The sequence below is a fragment of the Astatotilapia calliptera genome, chromosome 7 (genome assembly GCF_964374335.1).
Source record: "Astatotilapia calliptera chromosome 7, fAstCal68.1, whole genome shotgun sequence".
Classification (NCBI taxonomy): Eukaryota; Metazoa; Chordata; class Actinopteri; order Cichliformes; family Cichlidae; genus Astatotilapia; species Astatotilapia calliptera.
Genome location: NC_137428.1, coordinates 7,266,038 through 7,281,062, shown reverse-complemented (window position 1 = coordinate 7,281,062; position 15,025 = coordinate 7,266,038). Strand labels below are relative to the sequence as shown.

General features: G+C 39.7%; 1 protein-coding gene across 1 annotated transcript in view; it reads left to right on the top strand.

Moving 5' to 3' along the window:
• myo18b (myosin XVIIIB) overlaps window positions 1-15,025 on the top strand; it is a 62,160-nt gene that overhangs the window by 20,476 nt on the left and 26,659 nt on the right. The window contains exons 22-37 of the mRNA XM_080304516.1: window positions 292-435; window positions 3,860-3,949; window positions 4,056-4,175; window positions 4,253-4,358; window positions 4,788-4,912; window positions 5,022-5,176; window positions 5,755-5,878; window positions 7,033-7,233; window positions 7,311-7,421; window positions 8,485-8,589; window positions 11,714-11,875; window positions 11,968-12,081; window positions 12,577-12,693; window positions 12,786-12,869; window positions 13,091-13,228; window positions 13,300-13,485. Of these exons, the coding sequence (XP_080160642.1) occupies window positions 292-435; window positions 3,860-3,949; window positions 4,056-4,175; window positions 4,253-4,358; window positions 4,788-4,912; window positions 5,022-5,176; window positions 5,755-5,878; window positions 7,033-7,233; window positions 7,311-7,421; window positions 8,485-8,589; window positions 11,714-11,875; window positions 11,968-12,081; window positions 12,577-12,693; window positions 12,786-12,869; window positions 13,091-13,228; window positions 13,300-13,485 (2,082 nt within the window). The remainder of the gene's footprint in view (window positions 1-291; window positions 436-3,859; window positions 3,950-4,055; window positions 4,176-4,252; window positions 4,359-4,787; window positions 4,913-5,021; window positions 5,177-5,754; window positions 5,879-7,032; window positions 7,234-7,310; window positions 7,422-8,484; window positions 8,590-11,713; window positions 11,876-11,967; window positions 12,082-12,576; window positions 12,694-12,785; window positions 12,870-13,090; window positions 13,229-13,299; window positions 13,486-15,025) is intronic.

Genomic DNA, 15,025 nt, shown 5'->3' with positions numbered 1-15,025 from the left:
TTATTGTACTAGTATAATAGTATTTCAGTTTAAGGTAATATCACTTTAAAATGAATGTGTTGATTCAGGTCTCAATGAAACTTTTTTATTTATATTTTTTTACATTTTGTTGCAATGGCATTTAATGGTTTTATCTGTCGCTTTAAAAGGAGACTGAGCTCAGCTGTAGGTTAAACTCACACATTGTGTGTGTGTGTGTGTGTGTGTGTGTGTGTGTGTGTGTGTGTGTGTGTGTGTGTGTGTGTGTTTGTGTGTGTGTGTGTGCGTGTGCATGTGCCCGTCTGTCTCCAGGTGCAGCAGATGGCAGTGAGTTGTCTGCAGAGGAACCTTCGGGCTCTCAGGGTCGTGTCCAAGTGGAGTTGGTGGAAACTTTTCTGCAGTGTGCGTCCTCTCCTTGATGTCAACATGGATAATGAGAGGCTCAGGGCCAAAGAGGTACATGATCACAATTATCAGAAGGTGTTCAAACACTTTGTGAAAAAATGTATTTGCTTTTTTGCAGAGATTTAGATGAAACAAATGAAGACTGAGTGATTGATTTTCTTGCTCAATCTTTCCAAATTAAGGCAAACGTATACATGTGTATTTTAGTAATATGTTTCTTAAATGTATATATATGTATTAGCATTAATCTTTTAGCTTTAGGAGTTAAATGGACAAATATAAAAGCATCTTAATCTGGTAAATAGCTTACAAATCTTAGAATATCAACTTATTAACATTGCAAAGTACAATAGTTTCTGCTGTAAACTTTCTAGCTCATTCTTATCAGGGAAAGACAGAGGGTTAGATAATGCGTTTGTTGGAAGGTAGCAAAGCATTTTTTGGCAACATTCAGATGACACTGTAATGCACAAAGTGACAAATGTCTTCATGTATTGTAGCGTCCTGGATGGAATATCCTATACACTGTATCGGTGCTTCACTAAATGTTCGCAGAATACCACAAGGTGGAAACTATGTGGGACTCTTACAAGGCGATGTCCTTAACACCACTGTGGATTTGCTTAGAGCTGTGTTAATGTGTTATTGTATTTTTTCTTATATGTTAGTCTTATTTAACTGTAATGCAATGAAATGGCAAGTGAGCAGAAAGTACTTGCAAAAATCTTGCCTCACTATTAATTATTTTATATTTTGATAGGAAAAAAAGGGGAAGGAGTGCACCAATGTATTGAAACATGTGCAAACATACATTGAAATATAGTATATGAGACCAAAACAATGTTTTTGAGAACATTAAGAGAAGATTACACAAGGTAAAGTCATGTCCTGCTCTGTGTGGGTGAATCGACTTTTCCCAGCAATTTCCAGGACTGATCAGTAGGTGGTGCTTTTTGCCATGTCGGACTTTTGTCTTCATCGTCACTGCCCAGGAGCAGATTACATTTTCAGCATAAAGTGCCATGACCATTTGGCCTAGTAAAAGGTACACACCACTGTGAGAGTAAAGTGAAATATCCAGGGTCTGTACAGACTGTATGTAATGATGAACATTGCCACTTTGGAGTCACTGGTTAGCAGTGTTGGGTAAGTTACTTTAAAATAGTAACTTAGTTACATTACTAGTTACTTCTCTCAAAAGTAACTCAGTTACTTCAAGTTACTCGTTACTTTCAAAGTAACTAGTTACTAGGGAAAGTAACTTTGGTTTTACTCAGAATTCTCTTGTTAATGTGTTTCTTCCATAACTTTGCAGTCTTCTAGCTTGCTTACTTGCCACAGTGCACTGTGCCACCTACCAATAGAAAGGAAACGATAATGTGCATATTTCCACAAGAGAAATCCCACGCCTGGACCGTCATTGACTGCTTCCATGATTCTAGCCTACGTCACAGCGTCATGTGCGCCTTTTACATCCAACACAAAAACTGCAGTCGTGGTGCTTTCGATTGTACTCAGAACTCGGAAATTCTGCCTTCTGAATAGGAAGATGTAGGCAACACCAGACTGCAGATGAGCTGCACACAGAGCTGGACTGGGACAGAAAATTGGCCCGGGCATTTTGACTAGCCCACCATTATAGGAAAAATCATAAAGCCTTTGAATGAAAATAAACACTATTGTGACAGTGATGTACACTGTTTTGATGGTATATATGCATCAATCGTTTGTTGTAAGATTCAGATAATTATTTTTTAAAAGCTAGACATTTTAAATGAGAATAAGAAAGAAAAGTATTTCTTTGTGCCCCCCTTTCCCTGTTAATGCCCTACCTGGCCCCTGGCAAAACTTTGCTAGATCCGCACCTGCACAGTTACCAGCTGTCAGCTACCTAAAAAAGGATCCTGGTGTTATTTGTCTCTCAGAAACAGTTCATAACTTCCCTTCAACTCATTCATGTCACCTAAAAGGTAAACCTGTTTCTCCATCACCTGTTCAGCTCTGATGATCCAGTAAGGACATCTCCTGGTTTCATCTTCATGTTTCCCTCTCACCACATATCCAAACCGACATCCTCACCAGCAGGTTTACAGCTGTGGCTCCAGCAAACATCAGCTGATACTAGAAATTAATATTAAATAAATTCTAACAACAGCTGATCAAGCTTAAACGTGCTGCTGTTGTTTAGCGCGACATCCGCTGGTTTCCTCTTTCTGGCGCAAAGTGAGCGATAAACAAACAAGAGAGCCGATCAGCTGATCATTGATCAGTTTCATGATTGAAGTAGAAACAGGAGAGAGAGAGGGTGAGAGGATGAGAGAAGAAGAGGCAGCTGTGCAGCGTAAACACAGAATAACTCCAGCTTTGTGTCTTTTCCATTGTAGCTGAATTACGGGACAAACTGTTCCTTTTCACTTCAATAAGAAACGCGTAATATTTTCTCTGAATACCAAACGGTTGGCAACTCTAATAACTTATGAACAAAATAAAGTTAAACATCATTAACATCATAGCACCCACCCAGCTGTATAGAAACTCCGTCATGCTAGCTAGCACGCAGTACGGAAAAAGTCAGAATAACGAAAATAAACTCCACCTAAACTTGGTTTATATCTGACCCAGAGAGACTGCAGGTCATAACTTCTTACCTGAAGTTCAGTTCACACTTGGACCACGCCTCGGGTCTCTTTTCCTTCTGCGTCCCCTTTCCTTCATCCACCTGCTGGCCTCCACCACTAATGTTACTGAATCTGTGGAAGCTCCGCGATAGCCACCACACGAAGTAACGAGTAACGACCCTATCTAAATCCCAGTAACGACTAACGCGTTCCTGATTTTGGCATAATAACTAGTTACCGTGCTCGTTACCACAATAATAACGTAGTTACTGTAACGCGTTACTTAATAACGCGTTAGTCCCAACACTGCTGGTTAGTGAAGTCCTCTTATGAAGCAAGTGGTGGTTATGATTGAGAAACTGCAACACTCATAGGCTGGTTGATTATTCCAGTCTTATAAATGTGTACATTTATCAATTTTACATATGAAAACTGCCTAGCCGTGCCTCAAGGCTCAGTAAACATAATTACATCTTTTCGTTGTGAGCAAAAGTTGCTGTGGGTTCTCTCTTAGTTAGAATAGACGCAACAATTTATAACTCGAGCTTCTATTGCTATAATCGTTGACTTAAACGTACATGCCTGTGGTTTTAATTTCATGCAAAGTAATTAAGCAGTCCATCTTAAATGACAAAGTACCAACGCTGTCTGAATTGTTTTTGAAGCTATATTTTTGTGCACTCGAGACAAGAAGAACAATTATAAGGCTGCGTAGTGTTCATAATGGAAGTTCAGTGAGCTGTAGCAGTGCCAGCATCTAATAGGTGGATTTTGGTTTCAGTGAACGAGTGTACAGTGATAATAATCACAATGATGTTTCAGTCACAGTGAGTTTTCTATTTTGCCATTTTTGTCAGGATGAAATATCAGTTCTGAGACGACGCCTAGAGAAATCAGAGAAGGAGAGAAATGAGCTGAGGCAGACTGCAGACAGCCTGGAAACCAAGGTTTGTATTCTCACACAGACACACCTATACACACACACACACACACACACACACACACACACACACACATGCACACAAACAAACTCATGTTGTGATCTATGTGCAGGTTACAGCTGTGACATCTGAACTGAGTGATGAGCGTTTCCGCGGCGATGCCGTGGGCCAGGCTCTGGATGTGGAGAGGGCAGAGAGACTTCGACTCAGCAGGGAGAACAAAGACCTGCAGGTAAGACAAAAAAATCCTGTTACTTGTTACTCAGTTTACAAGTCCTGTTACTTACCTCGGTACTTTTTTAACTATAGGCTCGCCTAGATCAGTGTAAAGTGACCATGGAGACCCTGGAGAAGCAGCTGGAGGAGGAGAAGCAGAAAGCTCAGGCTAAGGAGAGTCAGAGAGGAGCAGTGACAGGTAAAGAGTTGTCCATGGTAGGATTTGTAAATTCTTTACAAATCCTACCATGTGAATTCATGGATTTTTTTTTCACATTCTGTCTCTCACAGTTGAAGTGTACCTCTGGTGCAAATTACTGACCTCTGTCATCATTTTAAGTGGGGGAATTTGCACAATCGGTGGCTGACTAAATACTTTTTTGCCCCACTGTATAGTAGAAAGGAGTTTGAGTGTTCATATTGACTAACAGGTGTTATATAAGTACCATTCCATTTACCATTTGATTTGAACTCACCAAAAGAACAATCTGCAAAACTCAAAAAATGAATCAAATTATTCATAAATATCTTATTTTATCACACATGAAATCTAGTGTTAAAATAGAGAAATGTCACAACGTATAAAGTGACTCCAACAAAGTCATATCCATTCCTCCACATCTTGCAGAAACTGAACTGGTCATGCAGCTGGAGTGCTGCCAGACAGAGATGGAATTTGTTTGCAGACGACTGAAGCAGACAGAGGAAAAACTTGAGACAGAAAGACAAACTCGACAAGAGCTCGATGCCAAGGTGAGACAGGATGCTGAAAGGTGAACAGAGCACTGATGGGTGATTAGTTTCTGAAGTTACTTATTATTACTAAAGTTATGATTTGTAATGTTACTCTGTTTTTGTGAAGGTGGCGACATTGCAGGCCCAGCTGGAGCAGTCCAGGAGGAGTGTGACAGAGGTGAAACGTCACTGTCGTCATTTGACCTCTGACCTTCAGGATGCCCGGGTCCTTACCGACAGTCTGCAGAGCCGCATACATGAACTGGACCGCAAGCAGAGAAGGTTTGTTTTAACCCCACGCTGTATAACTTTCTTTCATATCAGCTAAGATTATGATTTGTCATATCAATATGCAGCTGTGTATCTTTGTATTTTTCTGCATTTCTGGTATAATCCTTAGTTTTATCTTGTGTCGTGTGTTTCTGAATGTCGGTTCCTTCGAGTGCCTGTGTGGAATTATTTGTCTGAGTTTATTTACTACTACTACTATTACTAATAATAATTATATCTTCCAAGAAAATATTTTCCTCTGACCCTCTGATATTATTGTTATTGTTTTATTTTCTTCTGTTGGAAAAAACTTCTAGCTTTCCCCCCTTTTTCTTTAATATTCTAGGGAGATTTAACTATGAATCAAGACTTTGTCTCTTTTCTTTTCTGCTGAAATTGCAACTACTAGAACACAGAACATCCCCCTGTTCAATTAATAAAGTTAATTTCACTTTTCCCGCCATCAAACAAATGAGATGTGTCAAAAAGTGATACACTGCCAAAAATTGTCGATATATACTTCTTTACAAATATGATGTGTAATCATAGTGAATACAAAATCCTCCTGCTGTTTGTATGCGTTCATACAGGTTTGATAACAAGCTGACTCAGGCTCTGGAGGAAGCTGAGTGTGAGCGAGAGCAGAAGGACAAAGCCTTTCAGGAAAACACAGCGCTGGGAGCTGAAATATACAAATTGCGCTGCAGCCAACAGGTGGGTTGGCTTCTGTGTTGACTGTGTGTAGATTTTTATATGAACTGATTAAAAGATTTCTGCTATTTCACAGTAATGTCATGTAATGATGTGTTTGTGGTTACTTCAGTAATTGTGCAGATGCCAAAAGCATCAAACCTCAAATGTACCATATTAAAAAGCTTAACAACATTAAAAATCATCCTGATTTGGTCTTTGTCGCCCCTTTTATACAGCTCTAAAATCCAATTAAGCTTTTTAATAACTCACCTGACTGGATAGCCTCTAAAACCGACCTCTGGACTGTGTTGTTTGTGACTTAACAAACAACACAAAGCAACATTAAAAAATAATGGCATCAGCTGTGCTTACACTGAAGATTCAAAATACACAAACAGATGGTGATGCCACTTTTGTTGCATACACCTGTAGACTCTATGTAATATTAAATAGTCTTCAGAATTATTTAGTGGATTTACATGTGATTTTATGGAGTAGTATCCAAAAGTGTGCAACAGAAAAACAGACTGATTCAACAGGTTAACCTGGAACAGAGTCTCAAATGTAATGTGGAAATGACAGCTGTCACATGTAATTCATGATAGGCTGTTGCTCTGATCAAATCAAACAGACCATACTGTAGGTTGATGACTCTGAGACAGCTATGTTACAGGAACTGTGTGGAGTTAACGTCACATCTGACCCAAATGTTGATCCTGGACACTACATGTGTACAGAATGAAGGCTGACCTGCTGCTGAGGAAACAATTAGCTTGTCATGTATATGTCTGTCTTCATTATGAACATGTAAATAAAAGTAAAGAACAAATGATTAAGGATAAAGTTACAAAGCATCTGACTCTCACTTTCAGGGTGATATCACTATGCTGTGGCAAAGAAAAGTTACATCGGTCCCAAAGGTTAGAAATAGTTTAGTTTAGTTGGTTTAGCAGCATTTTGATTTTTCGTGTTTGTGTTCCTACATGATATTGTGTTCTGGATCATATCCCAAATTGCAAAACCTACCAAACCTCCTTGAGCTAGCTCATGCTGACTAACCTGTGCCAACTTCCAAGATGCTGCACTGACCAGTGGACAAAGATGAAATCTGTAAAGGAGCATGAGAATGAAATGTCTTAAAGTGAGAAACTCCAGTGTTGTGTGGATGTGTGCAGGAAAGCCAGGCAGAGGTTAGCCGTCTGCAGAAGCAGAAGGAGGACCTGTGTGCTCAGATCCGTGACCTCAGCCTACCTGTTGACCTTGCCTCAGAGTCACTGCCTGCCCTCAAGAAGCAGCTTCGCCTCCTGGAGAGCCAGGTCAATGAGAAAGCAGAGGAAATCACCAAGCTCACTGCCAAAATACAGCAGCAGCAACAGGTGATACAGCACACACAGAATATATTGCTGTCCCTGCTGCTTCTTCCCTCACCATTGTCTTTGTCCGTGTCCTTTAGATCCACATGCGGTTTGAGATAGAGGTGGAAAGGATGAAGCAGATCCATCAAAAGGAGTTGGAAGATAAAGACGAGGAGTTAGAGGATGTCCACAAGTCCTCTCAGAGACGAGTGGGTTTAACAAATACACTTACAAACTGACTGTTTCACAACCAATCATTTTAACATACAGTACATGCTTAAAAAACACATATTTTTTTATTTGTTTTATTTTTTAATAACAGCAAAACCACATGACTTTAAGGTTGGATAAAGCTCATCACATACAAGACAGTTTGTTGAAGTTTTGCCAGCAGATCTTAAAATGAGAGATTCTTTAAAATGAACGTTTTCCACAGAAACAGGCTCTTTCAGTGAGATCACTAGAGTTGTACAACAGCAGTTATAATGCACTGCAGACACCAGTGGTTTTCCCTCCTCGCTAACGCGGGACTGTGACATTCCCTGATTACTGATCATGCTGTGCAAAGTGAAGTAGTTAAAATGTCTGACCATTCTCCTCTGATTTCTGACATCATCAAGACATTTTCATATAGAGAACTGCTGCTCACGGGATTTTTTTTTTTTTTTTTTACAAATTCTCTGTAAACCCTAAAGATGTTTGTGTGGGAAAATCCCAACAGATGCCACAGTTTCTGTGGCAGCCGGTATAGTATTAGTCAAGTCACATGGGAAAGATTATCACATAAATATTACAGAGCAGTAATTCTGCTTTAGGCGCTGACATCATCATTCCTGGTAAGAAAAGCCTTATCCTCAGCATCATATTAAGACTTTTGGGAGAGATGATAAAAACTTCTTCCACACAAACTAAACTCAGCTCCTATAGGCAGGGCAGAAGAAGCTTCTGAAATTTTTGTAAGCCCTATTCCAGCAGCATTAGCTTTAAAAGCGAGTAAACAAAGCTCTTAGTGGCTAAACATTTATCATAGATACCCTTTATTACAGGATCACTAGTTGCTCCTGGAAACTGTAAGGTATACTAAAGTCGCAAAACATCACACTTGGCTATAAACTGCACCACTGTATGCCTAAGGCCATGCTCTGATGAAGCCAACAAATCATCTACAAAAAGCAGGGATGCTACTTAATCCCAACAAGCTCCCCATGAATATCACAAACTGAATCAGAACCGCCTGACACTTACAAATTCATCGTGTGTCTGTGTGTGTAGCTGAGGCAGCTGGAAATGCAACTGGAGCAGGAGTATGAGGAGAAACAGATGGTGATTCATGAGAAGCACGACTTGGAAGGACTCATTGCAACTCTGTGTGACCAGGTAAAACACACGCACACACACACACACACACACACACACACACACACACACACACACACACACACACACACACACACACACACACACACACACTGCTTGTCTGCACTCTACATTGACATCTTCACCTTTCTGCATTCCTTCCTGGCTGAAGAATTGTAAAATATTATTACTACTATGGTTAAACAAATATCTAATACATTCCAAAAAAAAAATAAATTTACAGACATCATGGTAACAACTACATGTACACATACAGCTCTATTACTGGAAAATTGTGCAGAGATCAAAAGTAAAAATAATAATGTTACCCATCAGTGTGAAATGATTAATATTACTGCTGCATATGTTTAAGGTTGAGCTTATTTGGAATACTTTGTATTCTGTTTAATGTCCAGCATTGTATTTTAAAAGTCATATGTTTGCACTGGCTGTCGTGTGAGGACCATATATCTCTGGAAAAAAAACCTAAAATAAACAATTGTTCATGACCTCAGAAACACAGGCCTAAATCTTGATTTTTTTTTTAAAGTATATTAAAAATATCCATAAAAAATAACTAGCTGAATCGAAAGACTTGAGCAGTGTGCGACATGGCTTACTGTTAATATCTACAGTGGAATTGGTCTCTGAATGTGGGAATGAGTGTCTCATAGAATGTGTGAATCTGAAAGTGCTGCTGAGCCTGCATCTGGTCCAGTTGCCTCTTTTATTAGAGCAGACAAATTGAGATCATCATGGTTACATTTTTCCTTGCTAATGTACTAAATGAGTTACACCTTTTTTACACTCCATCTTCTCTACATCACACATTTTGGCCAAGGTGGTTTATACATGATGCGCATGCCCAAACCACGAGAAAAAAGAAAAAAGTTGCTAGCCTCTTAGGTTACCCAACTTCAGTCATTCTTAATGGGAGATGGCGCTGAGGCCTGAGCCATGCACTACTTTCCATCACAAAAGCGGCACAATTCTGTGATAGAAAATAGTGCATAGCTCAGGAAGACTTGGAGAAATCACTGTCTGTGAACATAGCTCACTGTGCTGTCCAAATGCAGAGAAGAAGCCACAGGTTGTTTGTTCCACTGTTTGTATGCACTGTGTGTGCACTTTTTTTGCAGACTGGTGAGCCTCTTCCCAAGCTTACTTCTAAGTAACTCTGCCTCACTAAGATGTTCTTTTTATACCCAGTCATGTTACTGAGCTGCTGCCAGTCAACCCGATTAGTTGCAAAATCGTCCTCCAGCTGTTTTGCTTTAGTACCACATCCATTTCCTTTCCAAACTTTTTTGAGATGTGTTACTGCCATCAACTTCATAAGGAGTTCATATTTTTCTTACATTTTTCTTAAATTTTCTCAGTTTGAGAAAATCTACCTTTTAACATATATGTAAAATGTGACTAAAGATTTCTCCCATTGAAAACATAATGTCGAGATGAACAGAATCATTTTTGGGATTTCTTTACCTGGATGATTGAGCATGCATCAAGACATTGCATTGCAATATTTATATTTTACAGTGTCCCAATCAATGTTCCCTCTAATTTTTCATGTGTCTGAGCGAACACACAAACTCCCTGAGCGGACACTTGGACCACTGTGAGCAACAGCAGACGTGTGCACTGTGGTCACGCCAGCATCGAATTCATCCAAGTTACATGGTTTATTAAAATAATCAAATTACAGCATTTACATTTATGTTAGACTACTTTTAATTAAATTCTTTAACCCACTTACAATGAAAATGTAAAAAAAATCTTGTTCATGACCTGTGTAGTATTTATTTATTTTTTGCTCTGACTTGTATTATGTGTATGAGTCTGTGGTCTGGGAGAGAGTCCTGTAACTCTCTGCATGCAAAATACAGTATATAATCACCAATGTTGGGCAATTAATTATATAGTTACTTCTTCAAAAAAGTAACTGAGTTATGCAAACAACAAAGTTTTTTGCAGCTGTTTACCTAAAAATGCAGCCAAGGCGTTTTTTTAAATTAAATATTTCAAACTATTTACAGAACAATCAGCTGTTCTGCATCAAATTTGATGCCACACAAATTATTTGTGCCACTCAAAAAAATAATTTCTGTCCACTATGAGATGAAGGAGAACAACAGCCTGGTACCTGCAGGCCTGACAACAGGAGATGTATCACTGCTGTAACACCTGTAACATTCAGCAGTCGCCTCATTGTTCTGACACACACAACAAAACTATTGACTACGCTACACACTAACTACACAAGATTTGACAACTCTGGTTTTACGTGGCCTATCAACACAATTTAAAAACTGGTATAAAGTCCACACTTTTCCCGTCAATTGTTCCGTCTGTCCTGCTCACATCTCCAGTGGTTGTACACGTTGTCATTAAGTGGCTTCACTCCACATCAGCCGCTTTGCTCGCTAAAACACCGGTGTCGGCACATAAGGATGCTGTCATAGCCTGTCAACCACGTTGATTAGCTGCGTATATACGAGTGTGAATCGCATCATTGGCTGGACTATGGGATTAGGTGGCATCGTTCTAATCCCATACTGGAGCAGCCAGTCACTTACTGACTAACACTGCAAAACAGAATTGTTAACGTATTAATTTTAATTTCAATTCAGGTTAGATTTTTTTTGTGTGTGTGTGTGCACAACACAGATTTTCTGTGCACAGAGACGTGCCAGCAGTGCGCAATTGCACGCGCAGCTTAGAGGGAACATTGGAACATTCTTACAATTGCAGTTGTACTTGATACTTTCTAAGGTTATTTAAGGTTGTTAAATGAAAAGTTAAACAGTGCATCACCAGCATAGTAGTATTAAGACATTAAGCAGATTTGAATTAAAACAGAGGAAACCGAAGGATCAACTCGCAGTGACCCTGATTGAAAGAGAAGCACAAAAACACACATAGAATATGAATGATGCCCAATGAAAACTACTTGTGAGTGTGCAAAACTAGTAAAAATCACCCTATTTGAATAATCTGAATGTCACTTCTAATTTTGAGTTCACGGTGATGTCCTGTGACTTCAATGAATGTGTGCCTGGAACCTATCAAAGATAGGATAGAGTTACTTTTACTAATTCAGTTATTCATTTAGAAGAGCTTTATTCTAAGGTGTCACACTTTACAGGTGGGGCACAGAGACTTTGATGTAGAGAAGAAGCTAAGGAGAGATCTGAAGAGAACTCACGCCCTCCTGGCTGATGCCCAGCTTCTTCTTGCTACTATGGAGAGCTCAGGGCAGAACCTACCCAACAGCAGTAAAGACGAGATAGAGCATCTGCACTTCCAGGTACATCCACTTTTACATTCACCTTTACCTTGACAAACCTCTAGTGTCACCTGCTGCTCTGCTGGAGAAACACTTCCCATGTCTCCATTTAGCTTGAGGAGAGCGAAGCAAGGCGACTTGAGGCTGAGAGCATTCAGGCGACTCTCTCCCAGGAGCTGGACAACAATCAGGCTGAGCTAGAAAACATCTGCAAGCAGAAGAGTGTGGTGAGAGTTTTATTTTATTGTGCATTGGCAGGCATGCGACCCATGGAAGGTAAAGAAGCGAAAGCACTCTTTGTTGTGTCTACTGACTTGTTAAGCTCTGAAAAAACAATGTACAACTCTAGTGATCTCACTTGCTTTGCACACTCTGTGTGTGTTTGCAACTGGAAAATAAAACATGGTGATGTGAGTGTGTTCTGATGTGCTTGATACTTACGGTCCTGAATGTAAATATTGCATATTTAATCAGACATCATAACTTTAGACACAGACTGTTTGTCTTCTTGTCTTAACTTCGTTTACATAATACTAAAACTGCACATTACTTGAAATTAAATAAAAACATAACTAATTCTAAGCAAACTTGACAGGGTCACTTGTGATTTCATCACTTTCTGTCTTCTTATTTTGGGTACAGAAAACACTCTTTAGATTAAATAGTAAAAATGAAGAGTGTGGAGTAGTCTTCCACTTATGTTTTTGTCTTCCTGAGTGCAGGTGGATGAAAACTTAGCTCTGCTGCAGCAGGAGAAGGTGGACCTGTTGAAGAGGCTCGAAGAGGATCAGGAAGACCTAAATGAACTTATGAAGAAACACAAAGCGCTCATTGCGCAGGTACTGCTTTTTAGCTGAAATCTTTCAAATCCTGTTGATGACCTAAGTCATGATTCACTTCAGGTGACTTCCTCTTGCTTTGTCCCCTTCAGTCCTCCAGTGATATTGCTCAGATCAGAGAACTGCAAGCTGAACTGGAGGAGGTGAAGAAACAGAAACAGTCTCTCCAAGAAGAGGTATCTTTGCTTTGACAGTCAGAAATGAAAAGGATTACTCGGGGGTTTATGAACCAATTGTGCTTTTGAAATTAGCTGGGATGAGGTTGTGATGGATTCATGGAACATTTAACCTGCTTGTTGCAAGTCTGAATACACATGCCAGCTTCAGGTGGAGCACGTTCACGCTTTCTGATATATCTGCACGTTGATCCTCTAAATGTTTTTGGCTTGCAACTCAGCTCCAGCAGTGTGTATCGAGGGTGCAGTTCCTGGAATCGTCCACTGTGGGGCGCAGCATTGTCAGTAAACAAGAGGCACGTGTACGTGACCTGGAAAATAAATTAGAGTTTCAGAGAGGGCAAGTGAAGAGGTTTGAGGTAAGCTCGGATGATTCATCTACACTTGTTACCATGCGAGAACATGCCTGCAGCTCCTACGTCTCCCTTAGGTGCTGGTGCTGCGGTTGAGGGACAGCGTGGTTCGTCTGGGAGAGGAGCTGGAGCAGAGCGCACAGGCCGAGGCTCGGGAGAGAGAGAATGCCCGCTATTACCAGCAGCGTGTGCAGGACATGAGACTGGAGATGGAGGAGCTGAGCCAGGCAGAGCAGGAGAGCAGCCGCAGACGCATGGAGCTGGTAATCACACCTTGTAATAACCGATATCATGAGCGATGGTTATTTTACTGTTGGCAAGCAATAAAATAATAATCGGTCCAGTAGTATGTAAAGTCGAAGCTGATTTTAGTAAGACTCTTTTTCACTTTAATGAAATAATTCATTTCAGTTTTAACACTCACCATGTATATCTACATGTGTTTGACCACTGCATTTAAACACATTAATGTACAATAATCATTAGTGAGTGCCAACATATTATTAGTTCACAACATATTCAGTTTTCTGTTTATTAGCAATGGTTATTACAACATGTCACCATATCAGTTATCATAAAAAGTTTCCTTGTATTGTCTGCTGACTAATCCTGTATCAGAAATTGAGTGAGCAATTTTTGCAGCAAACTAAATCTGGGGCAAAGACTGTGTTTGTTTGGGACTGTGAAGGACGTGTTATTAATGCCAAGTCTGAAATTTTGGTGTAACTAACCTGAAAATAAAAATAAACAAGAAGCACCACCAAAGTGCAAACCTCCACTAGGGCAGCTCATTCTCTGAGCAGCATCCCCGGTTAAAGGAACAGTATTGCATTTTGCATTTATTCATTTAGGCTTCTCTGTTATTTTTAAATGTACTTCAAGAAGTTTGTATTGCTGTAAAAATCAGATAAGGATAGCATGACAGAGGTTTGTGTACAGAAACATTATGTAGGAGCAGGTAATGGATAAAATGTATGGATATGTAAATAAACAGACATGAATAACTTAGCTTATTATATAATATTATGCTGTAGTGTATTTCTAACTAACTACGCAGCTCATTGTCAGTGTGGACAATACTTTCTTTAGAGATATAACACATTTTGGGGTCAGCTTCAAAGAAAAGTGTTGAAATGTAAAAGTGAGGTCAAAAGTCAAACGTGACATGAAATTTAAACTTTATAGGGTATTTTCTATACATTGAGAATACACATCACACTTGTAAGAATTGTAGATTCTAACTTAAAAGGCTTTTTGACAGTTTTCCATGAATAAATCATGTTGACCTTGAAGTCATCGGTGTATGGAAGAAAATTTTAATGGAACTTTTCGAGCTGTTGTGTTTACAGACAGAATGACACTGGTGGACAAAATGCTACCAAAAGCATACCCTTCTTGGCAGAGTTAAATGTGCAGGTCTAGTGATTTTATTCATATAGCACATTTAAACACGTATCCTATTCTATTCAATTCAATTTTATTTATATAGCGCCAAATCACAACAAAAGTTGCCTCAAGGCGCTTCATAGATTCAGAGAAAAACCCAACAATCATGTGACCCCCTATGAGCAAGCACTTTGGCGACAGTGGGAAGGAAAAACTCCCTTTTAAAAGGAAGAAACCCCCGGCAGAACCAGGCTCAGGGAGGGGCGGCCATCTGCTGCGGGTGAGAGAAGGAAGACAGGATGAAAGACATGCTGTGGAAGAGACACAGAGGTTAATAACAGATATGATTCAATGCAGAGAGGTCTATTAACACATAGTGAGTGAGAAAGGTGACTGGAAAGGAAAAACTCAATGCAT